The sequence below is a fragment of the Macaca nemestrina genome, chromosome 19 (assembly GCF_043159975.1).
Source record: "Macaca nemestrina isolate mMacNem1 chromosome 19, mMacNem.hap1, whole genome shotgun sequence".
NCBI lineage: Eukaryota > Metazoa > Chordata > Mammalia > Primates > Cercopithecidae > Macaca > Macaca nemestrina.
Genome location: NC_092143.1, coordinates 18,232,391 through 18,255,947, shown reverse-complemented (window position 1 = coordinate 18,255,947; position 23,557 = coordinate 18,232,391). Strand labels below are relative to the sequence as shown.

The 23,557-nt window shown below is 38.3% G+C and overlaps 2 protein-coding genes across 21 annotated transcripts in view; one reads left to right on the top strand and one right to left on the bottom strand.

Annotated features, from left to right (window-relative positions):
• The window catches only part of LOC105477016 (phosphatidylinositol glycan anchor biosynthesis class N), a 157,620-nt gene extending 155,242 nt beyond the window's left edge, over positions 1–2,378 (bottom strand). For 5 of the 9 annotated variants that reach the window (XR_011616842.1, XM_071085233.1, XM_071085232.1 and 2 more), the window contains exon 1: positions 797–992. The gene's annotated coding sequence lies outside the window, so the exon portion shown is untranslated. Of the gene's footprint in view, positions 1–796; positions 994–2,354 lie in introns of those variants that run through there. The other 4 variants (XM_071085235.1, XM_071085238.1, XM_024791310.2 and 1 more) reach the window with 2 other exon arrangements.
• The window catches only part of RELCH (RAB11 binding and LisH domain, coiled-coil and HEAT repeat containing), a 121,476-nt gene continuing 99,113 nt past the window's right edge, over positions 1,195–23,557 (top strand). For 4 of the 12 annotated variants that reach the window (XR_003016916.2, XM_011733318.3, XM_011733317.3 and 1 more), the window contains exon 1: positions 1,195–1,972. Coding sequence is in view for 11 of the 12 variants with exons in the window: in XM_011733318.3 (XP_011731620.1) it covers positions 1,447–1,972 (526 nt within the window). In the remaining variant the exon portion in view is untranslated. The remainder of the gene's footprint in view (positions 1,973–23,557) is intronic. The other 8 variants (XM_071085231.1, XM_011733315.3, XM_011733314.3 and 5 more) reach the window with 5 other exon arrangements.

Below are 23,557 nucleotides of genomic sequence, written 5' to 3'. Positions count from 1 at the left end.
TTTTTTTTTTTTTTTTTTTTTGAGACGGAGTCTCGCTCTGTCGCCCAGGCTGGAGTGCAGTGGCGCGACATCGGCTCACCGCAATCTCCGCCTCCCGGGTTCAAGCGATTCTCCTGCCTCAGCCTCCTGAGTAGCTGGGATTACAGGCGTGCGCGCCACCCCAGCTAATTTTTGTATTATTAGTAGAGACGGGGGTTTCCCCACGTTGGTCAGGCTGGTCTCGAACTCCTGACCTCGTGATCCGCCCGGTTCGAGCCTCCCAAAGTGCTGGGATTACAGGCGTGAGCCACCGCGCCCGGCGTGGAGTTGATTTTATATCCACTACTCTTGGCTTAAGTTTACTTATCTGTCTACTGGTGAGAAAGCATCTGATATTCTGAAGGGTCCCTGTCGTGTAAATCGTGTATTAAATCCTAAGGGTTTATTGAGCACCTAACAATTTGTTTTCCAACTCGAGGACGTTCCCAGATCCAGGCAAATGCCAATCTCAGCGTCCCCTTTTCCGTTTAGTCTCTCCAGCCCCCGTCCCCACCCACAGGCAGGACCAATTCCGGGGCGGAGAAGTCGAGCTGTCGCTAGGCCTCCCGAGTGTGTAAGCATGTGGCAGAGAAGGGAAAAGAAGGGAAGTCACATTCTGACTACAGGCCTGGGCACTTGCTATCCGTGGGGACAAAATGTCACCAGTGGCAGCAAATAGCGAGAAAAAGTGCAGCGCACTAGGGAAACAGCGCGTCCGCCGGCGCGACACCACAGTTTGGGCGCCGACACCCTCCGCGCCCTGGTCCCTGAACTTTACCTGGAGCTTATCCCAGTCAGGCCTGATCTCGAAAACGAGGGCTCCTCAGCGCGAAGGCAGGACACAGCTCCATTAAAGCTCTCGGGCAGGGGTCCCCTCTACCCACTGAAGCGAAAGCCAGTAGGGTATCCCTAAGCCACCACCACAACCACCCCTCAATCCCGGAACGCCCCCAACACCTGCCCGGCCGCTGCTGCTCTCACGATAATTCTCGGGCCAGTCACCCGTCAGTACTCTCCACGCCTTCCTTCTCTGACCAATCATGGAGGAATGGTGGGTGGAGTTTTGCTTTTGAGCGGAGAGCGGGGCCTTCAATCTTTGCTATTTGGCGCCTGGGATGGGCGGAGCTGAAGTGGGCTGGGGCGGGGCTAGATTGGGGAGAGGGGCAGGGCAAGCTCCAGTTCTCGCGATACTGGAGACCAGGAAGACGCCTGCAGAGCCCGGCTGCTGGTGCAGCAGAGGCTGAGGCATCAGGTGCAGCTGCATCCGGATCTCCTGCCTTGGAGCCTACTCCTTGTCTTCAAGTCGGGAGGCAGGAGGTGGTCAGGCCAGGGCTGTGGAGGTGCGCTGTGTCCCCTGAGGCCTAGAAGATTCGGGCTGCGGCCTGTCGGAGCCAGTCAGGGAGGCGCCCACACTCCTGACAGGATAAGATGGCGGCGATGGCGCCTGGAGGTAGTGGCAGTGGTGGCGGCGTGAATCCATTTCTCAGCGATTCGGATGAGGACGATGATGAGGTAGCGGCAACAGAGGAACGGCGGGCAGTACTTCGGCTGGGTGCCGGAAGTGGCCTAGATCCTGGCTCTGCGGGCTCGCTGTCGCCACAGGATCCCGTGGCCTTAGGAAGCAGTGCGCGGCCAGGGCTCCCTGGGGAGGCATCGGCGGCTGCAGTGGCCCTGGGGGGCACCGGGGAGACCCCGGCCCGATTGTCAATTGATGCGATCGCTGCTCAGCTGTTGCGCGATCAATACTTGCTGACCGCCCTGGAGCTGCATACCGAGCTGTTAGAGAGTGGCCGGGAGTTGCCTCGGCTACGCGACTACTTCTCCAATCCAGGCAACTTCGAGAGGCAAAGTGGAACCCCGCCGGGGATGGGGGCGCCAGGGGTCCCAGGAGCAGCCGGCGTTGGGGGCGCTGGAGGTCGGGAACCGAGTACAACGTCGGGCGGGGGACAGCTCAGTAAGTGGACGCAGCCTGTCACACTCCGGCAGGGTTGTTGGGATTGTAAGGAGTTACTGTAGGGGAGTGGGGTATTTCTGCTTGGGTCCCGAGGATAGGGGCATTTTAAGGAACGAGAGTATTGGAGTGGGGGCGCTCTTTTGCGGTGGAAGCCAAAGGATCAGGCAGTGACTGTTCTCTCTTCCTGCCTTCAACCCTTGGCTGGTGTTGCACTTGGCTCCTGGCTCCCCTGTTGGTGTCAATATCTATAAAATATCAAGAGTTTCTAGTTCACTGGCTATTACGGGACTCCAGAAGGTTCCCTTTTATACTAGTTTATTGCTTTAAGCATTTTTTCCTTTTCTCCAGTTACCTGAATCACACTACCAGGAAATAGTGTTACCTGAATTGCCTGCAGTAGTTCTTTGAGTCTGAGCCAGGAGAGAAAGAATAGGACGCATTGCTGCTGTCTCCGAAAAGTCAGATGTACTTAAGACCCTTTGTCTTTGGGACGACTTTTTCACCGCCAAAACTGGGTTTTCTGCTGCACGAAATTTGTTCTGCTGAAATAAAGTTGATGTAATTCAGTTTCAATGCTTTAATTTCAGTAATGTTCAAAATTACAGGAAATCCAAGGAGCAAGGCAGACAGGTTCTGCCAGGAGTCTTTCTCACCATCCCACCACCTTGCAGGCTTTTCTCTCCGCATTAGATAGGAGTTGACCTTTTTACCTGGTTGGAATCATTTTTAGCAACATAGAGTAATCGTTTACCCCACATATTTGTAAGCATCTCTTATGGCTTGAAAACTTATTGTCAAAGATGTACTGTACTGTATGTAGGATTCCCAGTGTCTCCCTTTTGGGAGGTACCTTAAAATATTCACTTACTAATGTATGGTGATGTTTTAGTATGAGGCCGTATATTAATTCTATATTAACAAGTGTTCATATAGTATTTTTAAACTGCAGCCTAATTGATTTTTTTTTTTAATCACTATGCTTTTGAATAGTGCCAGAGACTTAAATTGCCAAACGTAGACGTGGTGGAAGCTTAGGGAGTGCATTTTCTATCAAGGTGAATCTGAAATATATTTCCCCCTTGGATATGGGATATAATTTCCTTACTCAGTATGTAGGATAATCTTCTTTTTCGGGAAAAGATTTTCTCATTGCTGACCTTTAAGACTAAAAATCAGACAGCAGTGTAACAAAATTGTTATGTGTGGTGGTGGTGTTTGTTTGTATTTATTTTTATTTATTTATTTATTTATTGGTTCTTGTGTTATTTCTAAGATTTCTAAATTATCTCATGATTTTTCACCAGACAAGGTCTAGCTAAGATGTCACCTTTGTAAATGCTTCCTCCAAGTAGTTGCTTGACTTCTTTCATTGTACCACCTTCAAACCTCCATCAGAGCCTTTAGCCCGTTTGTGTGTGATTTGTTGGCAATGCCATTTTTCTCCATTGGTCTGTTCTTCACGGACATTTTCATAGTAAATTCCTCACGCTTTGCTCAGTCCCTGGCCTGTTGATGAACATAACTGAATTGTATCTGCTATGTTTTCAACCGTATTAATACGGTGAAATGGATTATTCCTTACTTGATAACTTTATTCATTTAATTTTAAAGAATTTCTTGACCTTTTCACCCTGTCTTATTAGGGTTATCATAGCATTGTTTCTAGTGAAAATTCATCCTTGCAGACTTTTGTATTGAAAGAATTATAATTGAGCTCAGTAAACAGTTTAGCAGTGTTTTAGAGTAAAACTTTACTTCTAAGTACCTTTGCATTACACGTTTTTATGGTTTCTTGAAATAACTAGGGTCTTATGATCAAATATCACAATTAAATATTCATGTGCACCTGTGCTTTTCTAAGATCCTCATTTATCTGTACCTGTTTTAGGTACTGGATATATATGTGTGTGTGTCTGTCTCTGTGTGTGTGTGTACACATAAAGGTTATTAAATTTTTAGTTAATACTAAGCAAATGAACAACGGGGCAAAAAATTCAAAATTATCCATAATCCCATAAATGGTATTGGTTTTTCCTGTCTTTAATGGTAGTTGCCTTACCAGTCTTTTCTGTGCATGTATTTTAAAAAACAAAAAATGGATTAAACTGTTTAACATAGTTTTATACAGGCATTATAGTTTTTAGCATCAACTTGGATGTAAAATTTGCATACAGTAAAATTTACACTTTTTAAGTGTATGCAATTTGGTGAGTTTTGACAAGTCAGTCACTACCACAATTAAAATACAGAACATCAGCAGGGTGTGGTGGCTCACGCCTGTAATCCCAACCCTTTGGGAGGCCTAGGCAGGCAGATCACAAGGTCAGGAGTTCGAGGCCAGCCTGGCCAACATGGTGAAATACCTTCTCTACTAAAATTACTAAAATTAGCCAGGCGTGGTGGTGGGCACCTGTAATCCCAGCTACATGGGAGGCTGAGGCAGGAGAATTGCTTGAACCCAGGCAGCGGAGGTTGCAGTAAGCCGAGATCTTGCCGCTGCACTCCAGCCTGGGCAACAGAGCGAGACTCCATCTCAAAAATAAATAAATAAATAAATAAAAATAAAATGTAGAGCATTTTTATTATCCCCAGAATTCCTTCATTCAATATCCTTACTTCCATCTAAACCACCACTGATCACTTAGAACAGAATTTCTCAACCTGGGCCTGGGCACTCTCAACATTTTGGGCCTGGTAATGCTTTGCCATGGCTGCTGGCCTGTGTATTATAGAATGTTTAACAGCATCCCTGACCTCTACCCACCAGATCCCTGTAGCAACCACCCCCATACCTATGCCACCCCAGTTATGACAACCAAAAATGTCTCCAGCATTGCCCAGGGAAGGGGAGGGCATAATTTCCCCAGTTGAGAACTACGTCTGTAGATAAGTTTTGCCAGTTCTAAAATTCCATGTAAATAGAATCATAGAACGTATTTTTGTGTGTGTCTGCCTTCTTTTGCTCAGAATGTTTTTAAAAGTCATCTGTGTCTTTGTGTGTATTTCTAGATCATTCCTTTTTGGTTTTATCCCTGAAAGGGGGGGATAAAAACATTTGTGTTTTTTCAGACATTTGTGTTTTTTCCAGTTTTGTGTTATTATAAAGAAAACTCCCATTTACGTCTTTATAAGAAACTGCCAAATTGTTTTCCAAAATGGACCATTTAAAATTTCCACCACCAATGTATAAGAGTTCCAGTTTCTGTACATCTCCTAAACACTTGGTATTTTCAGGCTTTTTAATCTGTCATTTTGGTAAGAATTTTAGCAGTATCTTATCGTGGCTTTAATTTCTATTTCCCTGATGACTAATGATTCTGAGGTCCTTTTCCTATGCCTTTAGTTTTTTATGAAATGCCTATTTTTTATGAAATGCCTATTCAATCTTTTGCTCTCTTTTTTTCCCCTTCAACTTCCAGGGTACATGTGCAGGGTGCACAGGTTGGTTACACAGGTAGACATGCGTCATAGTGGTTTGCTGCACAGATTAACCCATCACCTAGATATTACGCCCAGCACACATTAGCTATTTTTCCTGATGCTCTCCCCGTCATCCCCCATGTCCATGTGTTCTCATCGTTCAGCTCCTACTTATAAATGAGAACATGCGGTGTTTGGTTTTCTGTTCCTGTGTTAGTTTGCTGAGGATAATGGCTCCCAGCTCCATCTATGTGCCTACAAAGAACATGATCCTGTTGCTTTTTATGGCTGGCTGCATAGTATTCCATGGTGTACATGTATCACATTTTCTTTATCCAGTCTATCATTGATGGGCATTTGGGTTGATTCCCATGTCTTTCCTATTGTGAATAGTGCTGCAATGAAGATACACATGTGTGTATCTGTATAATAGAATGATTTACATTCCTTTGGGCATATACCCAGTAATGAGATTGCTGGGGCAAATGGTATTTCTGGTTCTAGGTCTTAGAGGAATTGCCACACTGTCTTCCACAATGGTTTAACTAATTTACAGTCCCACCAACAGTGTAAAAGCGTTCCTATTTCTCTGCAACCTCTCCAGTGTCTGTCGTTTCTTGACTTTAATAATCACCATTCTGACTGGCCTAAGATGGCATTTCATTGTGGTTTTGATTTGCATTTCTCTAATGATCAGTGGTGTTGCGCTTTTTGTCATATGCTTGTTAGCCGCGTGAATGTCTTCTTTTGAGAAATGTTCGTTCATGTCCTTTGCCCACTTTTTAATGGGATTATTTGTTTTTTCTTGTAAATTTGTTTAAATTCCTTGTAGACTATGGATGTTAGATCTTTATCAGATGGATAGATTGCAAACATTTTCTCCCATTCTGTAGGTTGTCTGTTCTCTCTGATAGTTTATTTTGCTGTGCAGAAGCTCTTAGGTTTAATTAGATCCCATTTGCCAATTTCTACTTTTGTTGCAATTGCTTTTGGCATTTTTGGCATGAAATCTTTGCCCGTGCCTATGTCCTGAATGGTATTGCCTATATTTTCTTCAAGGGTTTTCATAATTTTGGGTTTTACATTTAAGTCTTTAATCCATCTTGAGTTAATTTTTGTGTCAGTTGTAAGGAAGGAGTCCAGTGTCAATTTTCTGCATATAGCTAGCCAGTTCTCCCAGCATTCTATTAAATAGGGAATTCTTTTCCCTTTGCTTGTTTATGTCAAGTTTGTCAAAGATCAGATGGTTAAAGATCAGATGTCAAAGATCAGATGTCAAAGATCAGATGTCAAAGTATCCAGTCTTATTTCTGAGTGCTCTCTTCTGTTCCATTGGTCTGTGTCTGTTTTTGTACCAGTACCATGCTGTTTTGATTACTGTAACCTTGTAGTATAGTCTGAAGTCAGGTAGCGTGATGCTTCCAGCTTTGTTCTTTTTGCTGAGGATTGTCTTGGCTATATGGGTTCTTTTTTGGTTCCATAGGAATTTTAAAAGTTTTTTCTAATTCTATGAAGAATGTCGATGGTAGTTAAATGGGAATAGCATTGAATCTATAAATTACTTTGGGCAGTGTAGCCATTTTCATGATATTGATTCTTCCTATCCATGAGCATCCATTTATTGTGTTGTCTCTGATTTCCTTTAGCAGTAGTTTGTAGTTCTTGAAGAGGTCCTTCACTTCCTTTGTTAGCTGCATTCCTAGGTCTTTTATTCTCTTTGTAGCAATTATGAATGGGAGTTCATTCATGATTTGGCTCTCTGGTTGTCTGTTGTTGGTGTGTAGGAATCCCTGTGATATTTGCACGTTGATTTTGTTTCCTGAGACTTTGCTGTAGTTGCCTATCAGCTTAAGAAGTTTTGGGGCTGAGACAATGGGGTTTTCTAGATACAGGATTATGTCATCTGCAAACAAAGACAATTTAACTTCCTCGCCTCCTATTTGAATACCCTTCATTTCTTTCTCTTGCCTGATCCCTGGCCAGAACTTCCAATACCATGTTGAATAGGAGTAGTGAGAGGGTATCCTTGTCTTGTGCTGGTTTTCAAGGGGATTGCTTCCAGCTTTTGCCCATTCAGTATGATATTGGCTGTGGGTTTGTCATATATGGCTCTTATTATTTTGAGGTGTGTTCTTTCAATACCTAGTGTATTGAGAGTTTTTAACATAAAGGAATGTTGAATTTTATCAAAGGCCTTTTCTGCATCTGTTGAGATAATCATGTAGTTTTTGTCTTTAGTTCTGTTTATGTGATGAATTACATTACTGATTTGTGTATGTTGAACCAATCTTGCAACTCAGGGATGAAACCAACTTGATTGTAGTGAATAAACTTTTTGACGTGCTGCTGGATTCGATTTGCCAGTATTTTATTGAGGATTTTTGCATTGATGTTCATCAGGGATATTATTTTGCCCTTTTTTAAATTAGGTTGTTTACATGTTGGTTTTGTTTCATTATTGAGTTGTAAGAGTTCTCTATATGTCCATTATCAAATGTGAATTTTGCAAATATTTTCTTCCAGTCTGATTTGCTTTTGTATTTTCTTAATGATGTGTCTCAGACCAGGCGCAGTGGCTCACACCTGTAATCCCAGCACTTTGGGAGGATGAAGTGAGCAGATGGTTTGAGCCCAGGAGTTTGAGACCAGCCCGGGCAACATGACAAAACTCCATCACTACAAAAAAAAAATACAAAAATTAGCCGTGCGTGGTGGCCTATACCTGTGATCCCAGCTACTTGAGAGGCTCAGATAGGAGGATCGCTTGAGCCCAGGTGGACGAGGATGCAGTGAGCCATGATGATACCACTGCACTGCCTGGGTGAAAGAACGAGATCCTGTATCAAAAAAAAAAAAAAACAAAAACCAGTGTGTCTTGTGAACAAAAGCTTTTGATTTCGTCATATCCAATTGACTGTTTTTTTCTTTAATAATTTATGTTCTGTATCTCCTTTTAAGAAATATTTGCCTACCCCAGAGTTGCAAAGATTTTCTCTTACAAGTTTTATAGTTTCGACTTTTACAATTAGGTCTATGATGGCAGGAACTGTATTTTAATGAAGGTATCATAAAGGAGAAAAATATTTCTTAAATATTCCTCCTATAAACATGCAGACATTTATAGTACAAACTTTAGTACAGTTTTAAAATACTTGTATAAAACTGTGCTCAGTACTGTATTCGGAAGATTTCAACAAAGCTCCTGATCATACAAATTATATTGTCTAGGACAGGGCTACTGCCTATTTTTAGAGGTCCTCTATATATTCAATTTTAGCATGTCGATTGATACTACTTGGGTGTGATTTTATAATAATAAGCACTTGTTGGCTGATTGTAAACGGTTTAAAGATTGGTAGTATAGATTATCTAAAACATTATTTTGATTTGTTTTTGTATATGTGTTTTTGATATGTGTCTGATCTGAAAATTCAGAATGCTTCAGAACAATAAATGTATAATAAAAAGTGATTTTCTTTATTTAATGATGTTTAAGAACAATATAATCTTCTTATTAACCTTTATAATTTTAGATTTAGTGAATTATTTCCCTAAAACTGTTGACTTCAGTTAATACTGTAATACAGTTGTGCTTTTAAACATACTTTAAGAAGTCTTCATATTGTTTAATTTTTTTCTTGATTATAAGAATAATCCATATTTATAAAACATTCAAATATGAACAGGATATATAGCTTTATAAGTTTGATGTTTTCAATAGAACTTCTATTAACTGAATAAAATTACTTTTAACAGATATTCTAAGGAAACCTCAGTTTTGGATAAATTCTTGTAGCATCATTGTAATGTTCCTACTAAATTTACACGATGAACCAATTAGATCTTTTATATGTAATATTATTTGCTGGAATATACACACACTCCGTGTGTGTGCATGTGTGTACCCTGTATTTCTGCCAGGTGAGCCAAGATAGCTTCTATTCAGTAATTACTTCGTTTTCTAGTTACAATGCAAGATAAAAATTATGGTAATGACATTGATTAACACTGAGCAGGTTATAGTAACTTAGCAAGAGTAACGCTTTTTCTGTTTGAAGCATTAGGGCTCTAATCAAAATTAGACTGTAATTTCTTAAGATTAACCCAGTTCTTTGCACAATAGAGATGTAATGCGATCAAGTGGAGAGGGCAACTAACATGCCTTTTGGTGATAGATTTCTTTTACTATGCCTTCAAATTTTTATAAGGCAGCTAATCAGGAGGTAGGCATTTATGTTTGAATGTAATCATTTCACTTGTGAGCTTGCAGCCTTCCAAAATCATCTTCCTATTTTTTTTTTTTTTTTTTTTTTTTAAGACGGAGTCTCCTTCTGTGGCGAGGCTGGAGTGCAGTGGTGCAATCTTGGCTCACTGCAACCTTCACCTCCCCGGTTCAAGCAGTTCTCCTACCTCAGCCTCCCAAATACCTAGGACTACAGGCCCGCGCCACCTCACTCAGCTAATTTTTGTGTTTTTGGTAGAGACCGGGTTTCACCACGTTGGCCAGGCTGGTCTCAAACTTCTGACCTCATGTGATCCGCCAACCTCGGCCTCCCAAAGTGCTGGGATTACAAGCGTGAGCCACGGTGCCCGACCTAAAATCTTCCTTTCATGATCCGACCTATCGTTTCTCAGAACTCTGAGAGCATATATCCAACTATGCCCAGTGTTCCTTTCCTAGTATCGCCAACACTAAGATGTAAGATGTCACGATTGCTTTCTTACAAAGTTTTCATCCCTTCTACTTTATAAAGTAGTTCCCCTCTGTTAAGTTGGGATTGGATTTAGTGTTTTCTCTGCTTTCTGAGAGAGAAAACACCAGCGCAATATTTTTTTTTCCTTTTTTTTTTTTCTTTTTTTTTTTTTTTTTTTGAGACATGGTCTCCCTCTGTCGGCCAGACTGGAGTGCAGTGGCGCAATCTCGGCTCGCTGCAACCTCTGCCTCCTGGGTACAAGTGACTCTGGTGCCTCAGCCTCCTCAGTAGCTGGGATTACAAGCCCCTACCACCATGCCTGGCTAATTTTTGTGTTTTTGGTAGAGATTAGATTTTGCCATGTTGGCCAGGCATGTCTTGAATTCCTGGCCTCAAGTGATCCACCTGCCTCGGCCTCCCAAAGTGCTGGGATTACAGGCGTGAGCCACTGCGCACGGCCCCATCACAACATTTCTAAAATTTATTAACTTCACTGCTTTTACCTGAATTAGACTTTCCACTATTCTCTGGGCCATAGACATTCCTAAATATATCTACTGTGTAACTGTCATTTTTCTTTCCTATGTCTTTCCAATTGTTTCAAATTTATTTCTGTGGAAATTTAGTTAGATATCATCCCTGCTTGGCATGGTGGCCTGAATATAGTTGGTATTCGGTATTTTTACATCGATATATTTATTAAACATTGTGATCAGTTAAGGATTGCAGTGATCTAAAAGTTTAATGCATATCTTTGAGCTTATGTTCTTAATGGAGAGGTAAGACTAACACCTGAAATAATTTGAGAATAGTCTCCTGTGGCAAAGAAAATGTTTACAGAATGTAAACATTCTGATGTAGAAAAACCTTTGTTGATTGTGGAAATGAAATGGGCCTGTGGAGAAAGTAAAAGTTAAGTTTGACCCTCAAGGATGGTTAAAATTTTGAATAAATAGTAACTTTATTATTTGACTATATTTAGACTCTATCCTGAGTAAGAAAAGGAAAAGGAAGTACAGGTGAAGGAAAGATAATAGGTCTTGTATTTTTAATGTTTAAAATATCATCTGGGAACTCCCTGCTTACCATCATCTGCTTACCATATAATAGGGTGATTCCACTGGAGTAGTTGCAAAAATATAATATGACATTTTAGCCTCTTGTGGTACTCTAAAAGGAAGCAAGATAAGGGTACTAATCTGGGAAAACCAACCTTATTTCTGTGAAAAATTAAAATTTTACTTTCTACTTTTCAAACAAGCAAGTTAGAGCTGGAACTTCAAAATGTTTATTAAAAACCTAGATTGGTGGTTTGGCATTTTTCAGTCAAAAATTAAATTTTGTGTATTTGTTTGTAATTTAGCTTTTAACTGTGCTGTTCCACCCTGTCCTGCAGCTCCCAGCCTCCCAGCCTTGTCTAAAAATACACAGTACTTATATCTGAATTACAAATATCAGTTGAAAAACTTCACATCTACGGTATACTTAGTTTCTACAAACTAAGGAAATCTATATAGGAAAACCTGAACAAGTTGACTGTAAACTGATTAATTTTCTTTAAGAATAGATTCCTCATAGATTTCTGAGAATTGAATACCCGTTACAATTGGATATAGCAATGGTATTTACCAAGATTCAGCAAAAGATAGCGGGATCAAGAAGAATGCCCTAGAGGTGATATGTTTAGATTATAGTAAGATACAGGACAGACATCTCATATTGGTGTGAACAAATAGAGAAATAAGGGCTTCATCAGAGTAGCTGTGGAAACATTTGTGACTGATAAAACAACAGTAGGTCTGTGCCAGACTATACCAACTATAATTTTTTTTTTTTTTTTTTTTTTTTTTTTGAGACAGAGTCTCGCTCTGTCACCCAGGCTGGAGTGCAGTGTCGCGATCTCGGCTCACTGCAAGCTCCGCCTCCCGGGTTCATGCCATTCTCCTGCCTCAGCCTCCCGAGTAGCTGGGACTACAGGCGCCCGCCACCTCGCCCGGCTAGATTTTTTGTATTTTTTTAGTAGAGACGGGGTTTCACCACTTTAGCCAGGATGGTCTCCATCTCCTGACCTCGTGATCCGCCCGTCTTGGCCTCCCAAAGTGCTGGGATTACAGGCTTGAGCCACCGCGCCAGGCCACCAACTATAATTTTGAACTCAGCCTATTGTTTGAAGACCACTGGACTTGTACCAATGTCTGATCTTCAATTCTGTCTCTGCCACTTACTAGCTCTTTCACCTGGGGTAAATCACTTCTTAATGCAGAAGGCAAGCCAGGTAGTACAAAATTGATCATTTAAAAATAGAGTGACAAACCATAGCACCACACTAAGTCACAGATGAATAATCTGCCTGAAGCATCACTTCATTTCATCAAGGCACCCACACTGTGTAGCATTAAACTTAATCAAAATTAGGATATTCACATCCTACATGTGATTGTAGGATATCTGGGCAAAGCCCAGGATCAACTAAACCTCAGCTGGCAGCCAGATATAGTCATCAACTGTCCCTCTGCGTGAAATAAACTAACAAGGCCAAATTAGCTTGAGCTCTCTTTTTTTTTAATCTTCAGGGTTTGCTGCATGGCTACTTGTAAGTTTCTGATGTAGTCACGGAGCATGACAAAACCTTAAGGAGGAGTAGAACACAGTTGCAATCATGGGTGTAGCCTTCCAGATTTTCTCACCTATGAAGTCAAAAATCCTCAGAAATAATGTTCGTTTGTTTTTGAAACCAGCTAGTCCTGTTGTGGGTGGGTAAGATTGCTCAAGATAGTATCGTTGACGTTTCTGTTCCTTCTAACCACCTATGAGTGTGTGCTTGTGTGCTCCCTTAGTTCAGACTTTAGCTCACATTTATACCATCAGTTTTAGCCTTATCCTATAGCTTTAATCTCTTCCTCCATTCTTACTCTGACTTGATTTTAAAGAGTTATTCATTCTTGTCATTCTAGCTAAAGTCTTTTAAATAAAATTGCTTCCTCCTGTCCAAAACAACTTTTTCAAACCTTTTTTAGTAGTAAAAAATATATATGACAGAAAAAAAATGTATAAACCTCACTAGGAATTTTTAAATTTCTTCTATTTTTGTATGGTGTATTTGTCAAAGTATAAAAGTGGCTTTAAAATATTTTATTGTGGCTATGTATAATAAAGTTATCCCTTTAGTTTTGCTTCTTCCTGCCCTTTCAACCATGTTGTCCATATGCAAAACCTTTATTCTACTCATATTGTTTCTTCATTTTTCCCTTGAATCATGCCTTATATTTTCTTGAATATTTATATTTATTATATTTATATTAATATTATGTTTTCTTGCCTGGCGCCCTTGTCCACATTATTTTTTCTTCTCATGGAATACTTGTCCTCTGTTCCATATTTTTTCTAAATTCTGTGCATCCTTAAAGGAAGGTGCTGTTTATATTCCTTCCTTTCCCAAAAGCTTCTCCAGCCCATAGTGATCTCTAAATCTTCTGAACTTGAGGGGTTTTTTTTGTCTGTTCCACTTATGGAACAGACAAAACTTACCAGTTTACCAACTGTGATGAAAGTACCTGATTATTTGTTTCTGAGTTATAAATATACATATAATATAATTATATACAGACCTGTGAATATGTGTTTCTAATTAACTCTTAATAATATTATTGAAATGTTTGTGTGTAGATGTTTTAGCTGACTAGATTTTTTTTAAGATTTTAGCTTGTAGGTCTCATATTGTCCTCTTTCATGCCTAGCACAAATGCCTAAGGTAGACAGTTTATAGAAAATTTATCTGTGTATCACCAGTACTTAATATTGTGCCTGGGATACAAGCTTTCAGTAAATATTGAAGTTATGTTAAAGAATTGATCTTTAGGTAGTAGTTTCCTATACATTTATAAGTAGGGAATATTTTCTTGTGAAAATTAACCTTTTACTTTATATCCGATTTCCTCAACTCTGTCTGAGCAAGATTCCATCAAGGCTGTGTTTCTGAGGCCATTCACAGTATCAAACCCAACTTATCTGGAATCTAGGCGATCAGAACCTGGATGCTCTTACATATTGTTCAAGAGAACCGATGGTTTAGAGCTCAGGCTTTGCTGTTGGAGAGCTTGAGTTCATATTTGTATTCTGCCACTCCCTCATTGCATGACTCTGGATAGTCTTTGTTTCCTTTACTGTAAAATGCAGATGGTAATGACTCCTTTAGCATGGGGTTGTTATGAAAGGTTATCTGTGTAAAGTATCTGGCACAGAATAAGTGGTCCAAAAGAATGTTAATAATAATTACTATTGTTGTCAGCATTAACAGTAATCATTCTCTTTACTAATAGCTTTTCATATGATAAAGTCATCCTGTATTATAGAAATTTTAAGTGAATAGCTTGTCAGTAAAGTTTTAATATGTAAGTTTCTTCCCAAGTTTAAATCTTGACTTTGAAGTTCCCCTCTTTCTGAAACCTTGTGACAGAGAGAAAAAGACAATGGCCTGCAAACTGGGAGGCTTGAATTCTTCTTCTGGCTTGCTCACAGATTAATTTTTTAACCTTTAAGATAAAGTAAGCCAATTGTATTATTGTTATCCATGTATATAACTTAATTCCAATGATTTATAAGCTTCCTTAAGACAAGGACAAAGTTTTACCGAAGTTTTATCTTTGTACTCCTCACTATAGCTTAGTAAATACTGCATAAGCACATAACTTCAGTTCTCTCATCTGTTAAAGTGAGGGGATTGTACTATCTTAAAAATTCCTTTTAAATCTCAAATATTTTGGACATAGGGGTCAGTGAAAAATTAACCCCATCATTGGAGAAGAATTGAGGATCAGGAAAATATAAATGTGAGTGCTGCAGTTGCTAAAAGTAAAAGGCTGTCCCCAACTTTTTTTTTTAAAGAAAAGATAGACCAAGGTCTATCCAGAAATTAGCCTTTCTCTTCTGGTGTATCACGTGTATTGTAAAGTGTTTCACATCTTTCTTTTCTTTATCACCAAGGTTACTAGTATACCTAGGCCTTCCAGATAATTTCAGAAGTGACCTTGAGTGGGAGGAGGCAGAGTACCTTTATGGTTTTACTCTGGCGTTTATAAATACAATGCCCTCATAAAAGAAAGTTTTCATTAGTATTGAATGAATTTTACATTATTTCCAAAGTAGAAAATTTATAGTCTTATATTTTTTTAACTTTCATATTTTAGAAGTAGGATTATAGGCTCTTTCTTTGACATACATCTCTGAGATCCCTCCGTAAGTGAATAACTTTTTTTTTCTTTTTTTCTTTCTTTTCTGAGGCAGAGACATGCTCTGTTGCCCAGGCTGGAGTGCAGATCTCAGCTTACTGCAACCTCTGCCTCCCGGGTTCCAGCGATTCTCCTGCCTCAGCCTCCCAAGTAGCTGGGACTACAGGCGCGTGCCACCATGCCCAGCTAATTTTTTGTATTTTTAGTAGAGACAGAGTTTCACCGTTTCAGCCAGGATGATCTCGATCTCCTGAACTCGTGATCCGCCCATCTCAGCCTCCCAAAGTGCTGGGATTACAGGCGTGAGCTACTGCACCCGGCCTATGAATAACATTTTAAAATGTTTACACACAACCTCAGGTTTAAATAGAATTACTTTTAAAGTAAGTCTGTCATTAGCAGTATCTTTATATTTTTTGAATTTATAATTATATATTTCTTTCTCATGACAGATTTTTTTAAGCATGGTTCAATAAATCATCTTTACTGAAAGAATTGTAATATAAAGCAAATTGCTTGATTTTTTTCCATTTAATTGTGAATTGCATACTTTCATGATTTTTAAATTATAAAGTCCCCCTATTGAAGTACATATTAAGTGTAACTATGGGGGAAAATACCAAAAATAAAAACAGAAAGTTCAGATAATACAAAGAGAAATATGTAGTGAAAAATGTACATTCTGCTCCTCAGAGTCAGTTGTTATTAATAATGGATTGTGCATGTTTATAAAAACATTAATGCAGATGTAAGCATATATAAACATAAATACTTAAACTTATATATCCATGTCTTTTAAAAAAATTATACTTTAATATTTTGCTATTCCTGTCAGTGACCTAGTACACAGTAGTTGTTCAATAAATATTTAAATTACCTAATACTCTTATTAGTCGACAGCTGGTCCATTTTCTGATGCATTTGGATCTTAAAGTGCCATGTAATTTTCAAGGATCTGAGACTAAGTTTTTCAATTATAGTAAAAACCTATTTTTTCAGCAGTACTAAAATAGTAAATGTAAATATAAATAAAACTACTTTTGTATGTGATTTAAAAAATCCATCTGCACGACTGTGTATAATAGGTTTAGGTCTTAGACTTGATAAAACTTATGAACAGGTTTTACCAGTTTACCAACTGTGATGAAAGTACATGATTATTTGTTTCTGAGTTATAAAGTGGATTGTTAAGAAGTTACACAATAGGCATCCTGGTATTTGAAGAAATGCTCTGTAGTTAAAATACTTCATATTGAAATATGGTAGATTCTTAATAAAAGGGGCTAATTTTTCCAAACTCTTCTTGTACATTAGGACATTTGGAACACAAAAGGCATTTGCTTCTCCTGGAAAAGAATTGTGGCTTAATCTAAAGAAGCACATTTACCTTGAAGCTTTAATATAACCTGTTATTAGTCTTAAAATCCAAAGTCCATATAGGGTTAGAATTACTTTCTTCCATAAATAATTTTTCTTTCTGACAAGATGGAGTAGATTTTAATGAATTGAGAGATTGTTTTTCTTTTGTGACATCATATTTATTATATTAAAAGACATCAGAGCTTTTTTTTCTTGGAGAATATGAAGTTGTTGGCTTGAAACTATAAAAAATTAGAAAATATATTTTTCAATGGCCATAATAATGCCAAGTTGAAGATTAAAGTGTATGTTTGCTTTCCCCAAAGAGTCTCCCTGTTGAATAAATGAGTTTTTTAAAATCTTTAGAGAAATAATAATAGTATTATTGAAGAACAATGTCTCATGACCAAAGTAGCTCTAATCTAAGCTTGTATATATGATTTAAAATATTAGAAGGAAGATGAAAAAGACTAGTAAACTAATAATAGATGGATATTTAATAAGAAATATTTATCTGAAATTAACAGCCAACACCATACCTAACATTCTATTAAAGTCAGGAATAAAACAGTGAAGACTGGTATCATAGCACCAGAATATTGGTTGATAAAAGTTCACCATTGGGTGTACATGTTTTCCTACGCAGGTTAGAGACTTCAGAGTAGCTAATAAGGCGCCGCGACATGGGCCTAAGAAAAGAGAAGATAGTACTCAAGTGGAGTTTCTGCTTAGGGCAGCAATGGCCAGATCAATTAATATATCAGGAATATCTAGGTATTAAATGCAAGATCAAAAGACATGAATAGATAATTCACACATGAACCCCAAAAATAGATGGTCAATATATTTTTGAAAGAAAGTGGCGGGACGTGGAGACTCACACCTGTAATATCAGCACTTTGGGAGGCCGAGGCGGGCAGATCACGAGGTCAAGAGATCGAGGCCATCCTGGCCAACATGGTGAAACCCCATCTCTACTAAAAATACAAAAAATTAGCTGGGCGTGGTGGCGGGCGCCTGTAGCCCCAGCTATTCGGGAGGCTGAGGCAGGAGAATTGCTTGAACCTGGGAGGCGGAGGTTGCAGTGAGCCGAGATTGCAAGAATGTCCAAGTTCACTAGAAATCAAAGAGATACATAATTAAACAAAATATAATTTTATAGTATGTTAAATTGGTGAAGATTAAAAATAATAATACTGAACTTTGACAAATGCTATTACATACTATTGGTGGAATTCAAATTGCTATGTACACTTATTTTGGAAAGCAGTATGTATCAATAGCCTTAATAATATTGTAATTTCTCATTATATAAGCTTCATTTGTAAAAAGCGATACATATGTGATCCCAGCACTTTGGGAAGCCAAGGCAGGAGGACTGCTTGAGGCCAGGAATTTGACACCAGCCTGGGCAACATAATGAGACCCATCTCTACAAAAAAATTTAAAAAGTCAGTCAGCAGTGGTGGCACATCTCTAGTCCTAGCTACTTGGAAGGCTGAGGTGGGAGGATCACATGAGCCCAGGAGTTTTGGGTTACAGTGAGCTATGATCATGCCACTGCTCTCCAGCCTCAGTAACAGAGTAAGAGCCTGTCTCAAAAAAAAAAAAAAAAACAAGATATAAAATTGTATGTATAAATTTATTCTATTTTTTACACAAATATCTTTACATACTTATATATGGGGGAAAGTTCAAAAAAGAATATTTAGAAATTCAGGGGAAAAAATTGATGATACACTGCCCTTATCCCCAGTATTAGTGGTGTTAGGATGATTTATCTAGTCTTCTATGTACTTTTATTTTATAATTATTTATAATACTTTTTTTAATAATTGGAAGGAATAATCATTTATAGTGTAATAAAAATATTGGAGAAAAGTAGTTAGATTAATTTTGTTTTAAAGAACTGGAAATTTTAGGTATTGCATAGTAATCCAGGAACTTCATTTTATTTCATTTATTTATGCATTTGTTTTTTGAGACACAGTCTCCCTCTGTCACCCAGGCTGGAGTGCCGTGTCTCACTCATGACTCATTACAGCCTCACCCTTCTCAGCTCAAGCAGTCCTCCCACCTCAGCCTCCTAGTGGGGTCTACAGGAATGTGCCACCATGCCCCACTAATTTTTCGATTTTTTATAGAGACAATGTCTCACTACGTTTCCCAGGCTGGTCTCAAACCCCTCAAACAGTCCCCTACCTCAGCCTCCCAAAGTGCTCGGATTATAGGCATGAGCCACCATACTCAGCCCTCCATTTTATAATATGTCATATTAATTATTTAACAAGGCAGATATACTTATAACTCAATGGTTTATTCCAGTTTGCATTGTATATTTTCGGTTATTTGAAAGGTCTATTAGTAAAAAGCCTTATAAAGTTTATCCACAATATTTTGAAATTTTTTGCTTTCTTTTAGTGATTCATGGTCTAGCTTTGGTTCAATTTCAGACAGAGAGAGAAAAACACAAATTTTTTGTTTGTTTATTTAAGACAATAAGAATAGCTGTTTTCCAGGATTGAACCTTGATTATTAATGGATCCTGATCGTGTTAGCTCATTTTACCCCCATACATCCATGTTTTATTTCTTTAACTTTTTATTGTGAAAAGTTCAAAGCGTACAGACAAGTTGAAAGAATTTTATACCCGTACATCCACCACCTAATTCCAGTTAACCATACTTGGTTTATCTCTTATCAGTACATCTTTTCAGCCATTTCTCCATCAACAGTCCATCTTATTTTTCATGAATTTCAAATTAAGTTGCACGTATCAGTACACTTAATGCTTTAGCGTGCATATCATTAATTAGAGCTCAATATTTTAAAATTGTGGAGGTTTTGAGGTAATATTTAAAGACAGTAAAATATATAAATCTTAAGTGTACCATTTGATAAGTTTGAACAAAGGATGCACCTGTAGTAACCCAAACTCCTATTATATATACAATATTACCATCACCCTGGAAAGTTCCCTCAAGGCCCTTTCCAGTCAGTTCCTACCCCTTCTAGCCCTTTACCACAAGAACCACTATTAATTTTTTCCTACCATAAATTACTATTGCCTGTTCTAAAAACTTCGTATAAATGAAATATTGTAGGTACTGCTATAAGCCTTCTTTCAGCATAAAGCATTTGAGATTCACTCATATTATTGCATATGTCAGTTTTTTACTTTATTTTTAAATTGCTGAATAGTAGTCCTGAGTTCAGCACATTTTTAATATTAACTTTTTGAGATGCCTGTGGTTACTGTATTTGGTATTTCTTAGCTTGTGCTGAAAGAAACTATGTTATAATGAGGAGTACTGTAATATTTGGCTTTCTGTCATTATTATTTTTGTTTATGTTGTCTTAAAACTTAAATTGGACTGGGTGTGGTAGTTCTCGCCTATAATCCCAGCACTTTGGGAGGCCAAGGCAGGAGGATTGCTCAAACCCAGGAGTTTGAGACCAGCCAGGGCAACATGGCGAGACCCTGTCTCTATAATTTTTTTAAAAAAATTAGGCCTGGTTGCTCATTGTCCTAGCTAACTGGGAGGCTGAGGTGGGAGGATCACGTGAGCCCAGGAGGTCGAGGCTGCAGTAAGCCATGATTTTATCACTGCACTCCAGCCTGGGCAACAGAGCAAGACCCTATCTCCAAAACAAACAAACAAAAACTTAAGTTGATAGATAGCAAGCTTTTTGTTTGTTTGTTTGTTTGTTTTTTGAGACAGAGACTCATTTTGTCACCCAGGCTGGAGGGCAGTGGCACAATCTCAGGTCACTGCAACCTCTGCCTCCAGAGTAACTGGGATTGTAGGTACCTGCTACCATATCCGGCTAGTTTTTGTGTTTTTAGTAGAGATGGGGTTTCACCATGTTGGCCAGACTGGTAAAGGACAGCCTGCAAGCTATTACTTATCATGTATAATTAAACTGCATGGAAATTAAATGTTTCTCCAGACAGAAACAGTGTTTAAGAAGAACGACATATGTAGAATTTCATTTAGTTCTCTTAATAGGGATTTAAAGGGAAGTGGTACATTGATAATGATAATGACATAGCCCTATTTGAAGATTCAACCATCTTGATTATTGTGATGTACTGTTTTAAAAGGTGACGGGAGAGCCCAAGGGAGAGTCCAAATCTGTATTCCTATAACTTCCATTCATTTGTCGAGATTGTGCTTTCTAAACACAAATAATCCATTCCCTTAGATCAATATGTATACTTTAAGTACTGTGCAAGTAACATGATTTAACAAAGGGTTAACAACAGCCTCTTATTTGTCCCTTTTTAAGCATTAGCTGGATTAAAAAAAAAAAAAGTTCTCTGTGTGTAAAATTTAATAGAGAAGCTGTTAAAATATCTTTCCTACTACTTTACAACCTACCTAGCCTCAGCCGTCATGACTTGCCTGCCACCTCCCCCCAACCACTCCCCAGCTCTGCAGCTTCTGTACATTGTAAATGCTCTTCATACACAACTTGTCCACACTTTGAAAACTCAATACACTTGTTTGTTCTTTCCTTCTGCCTTTACTTTTTTGTAGAGACAGGGTCTTGCTATGTTGCCCACCAGGCTGGTCTTGAACTCGTGGGTTCAAGTGATCCTCCCACTTCAGCCTCATTTAAAGTGTACAATTCATTGGTTTTTAGTATATTTCCATTCATTTTTAGTATAATTACAGAATTGTACAACCATTACGTAATTTACTTTTGCAGCCTGTTCATAATCCCCGAAACAAATCTCTTATCCATTGGCATACACTCCATTTTTCCCTTCAACCTCCAATCACTAATCTCTGTGTCTATAGAGATAGACTTTCTATCACTATATATTTGCCTATTCTGTGCAATTTATATAGATAGAAATCATACAATATGTGGTTCTTTTGTAACTGTCTTCTGTCAGCGTAATATTTTCAGAGTTCATCCACTGTTGTAGCATGTTTCAATAGTTCCATCCTTTTTATTGCTGAATAACATTCTATTGTACGGATATATAACACATTTTATTTCTTCATTTATCAATGGACAGATATTTAGTTGTTTCCACTTTGTTTGCCATTGTGAATAATGCTGCTATGAATAATTATGTACAAGATTTTGTGTGGACATATATTGTCCTTTCTCTTTAGGTGGAAGTAGAATTACTGTCCTATGATAGATAACTCTGTAGCCTTTTAAGAAACTGCTAAACTGTTTTCCAAAATGTCCATACCATTCCCACCAGGTAGATATAAGGATTCCAATTTCTCCACGTTGTCACCAACACTATTGTCTTGTCTTTTTATTAAAGTGAAAAATAATTCATATACCATCAATTCTCCGTTTTAAAGTGTACAATTTGGTGGTTCTCTGTGCATTTACAAAACTGTACAACTATCACTACTCTAATTCCAGAACATTTTTATCACCCCCAAAAAAACCCTATACCTATTAGCAGTCACTACCCATTCTCCTATGATGCCAGCTATAATCAACTTTGTGTTTCTATGGATTTGCCAACTTTGGACATTTTATATGAATGATCATACAGTATATAGCCATGTAGCCTTATGTGTCTGGCTTATTTTATTTAGTATAATGTTTTCAAGGAGGAACTGCCAAACTTCCAAAGCAGCTGTACCACTTTACATTAAGACGAGTGATGTATGAGGGTTTCAATTTCTCCACATCTTCTGCAACTTACCGTCTCTTTTATTATAACCATCTAGTTGATTTGAAATGTACCTCATTGTGGTTTAATTTTCATTTCCCTAATGAGTATCATTTCCCTTTTGAGCATCTCTCCTTCATTCATTGGCCATTTCTACATCTTCTTTGGAGAACCCTTTGTCCATTTTTAAATTGTGCTGTCTTTTTAATTGAGTTATAAGAATTCTTTATATCGTGTAGATATGGTCCTTAACAGATACTTGATTTGCACATATTTCTTCCATTGTGTAGATTGTGTTTTCACTTTCTTCATGGTGACTTTTAAAGCAAAAAAAAAAAAATTAATTCTGATGAAATCTAGTTTATCAATTCATTCCTTTAATTAGTTTCCTATGGCTACTTTAAAAAGTTGACAAAAACGTTACAGCTCAAAAGAACACAAATTTATTACCTCATGGTTCTTTTTTTTTTTTTTCTAATTTTTATTTTAGTTTCGAGGGTACATGCGCAGGTTTGTTATACAGGTAAAGTCGTGTCACGGGGATTTGTTGTACAGATTAATTTGTCACTCAGGTACTAAGCCTAGTATCCAGTAGTTATTTTTTCTGCTCCTCTCCCTCCTTCCACCCTCTACCTTCAAGTTGGCCCCAGTGTCTGTTGTTCCCTTCTTTGTGTCCATGTGTTCTCTTCATTTAGCTCCCACTTATAAATGAGAACATGTGGTATTTGGTTTTCTGTTTCTACGTTAGTTTGCTAAGGATAATGGCCTCCAGCTGTTCCCACAGAAGACATGATCTTGTTCTTTTTTATGGCAGCATAGTATAAATCTCACAGTGGGTCTTACGTTGAGCAGAATGGTCTAAAATCAAGGTATTGGCAGTTCTGGAGATTTTAGGCTCTAGGGAAAGCCTTTTCCAGGTCCTGGAGGATGCCAGAATTCCTTGGCTCATGGCCCTCCTCCACTTTTAAAGATCTTTGTGATTACATTAGGTCCATCTGAATAACCCAGGATAATGTCTCTAGTTTAAGGTCAGCTGATAAGCAATCTTAATAACATCTGCAACCTCACTTCAACTTTGCCATGTAAAGTAACATATTCACACATTCTAAGGATTAGGATGTGGACATCTGGGAGGAGCCATTTTTCTGCTTACCACATTGCTTATGCTTTGTGTTATGTCTAAGAAATTATTGCCTAACCCAAGGCCATGATGATTTGCTTCTGCATTTCCTAA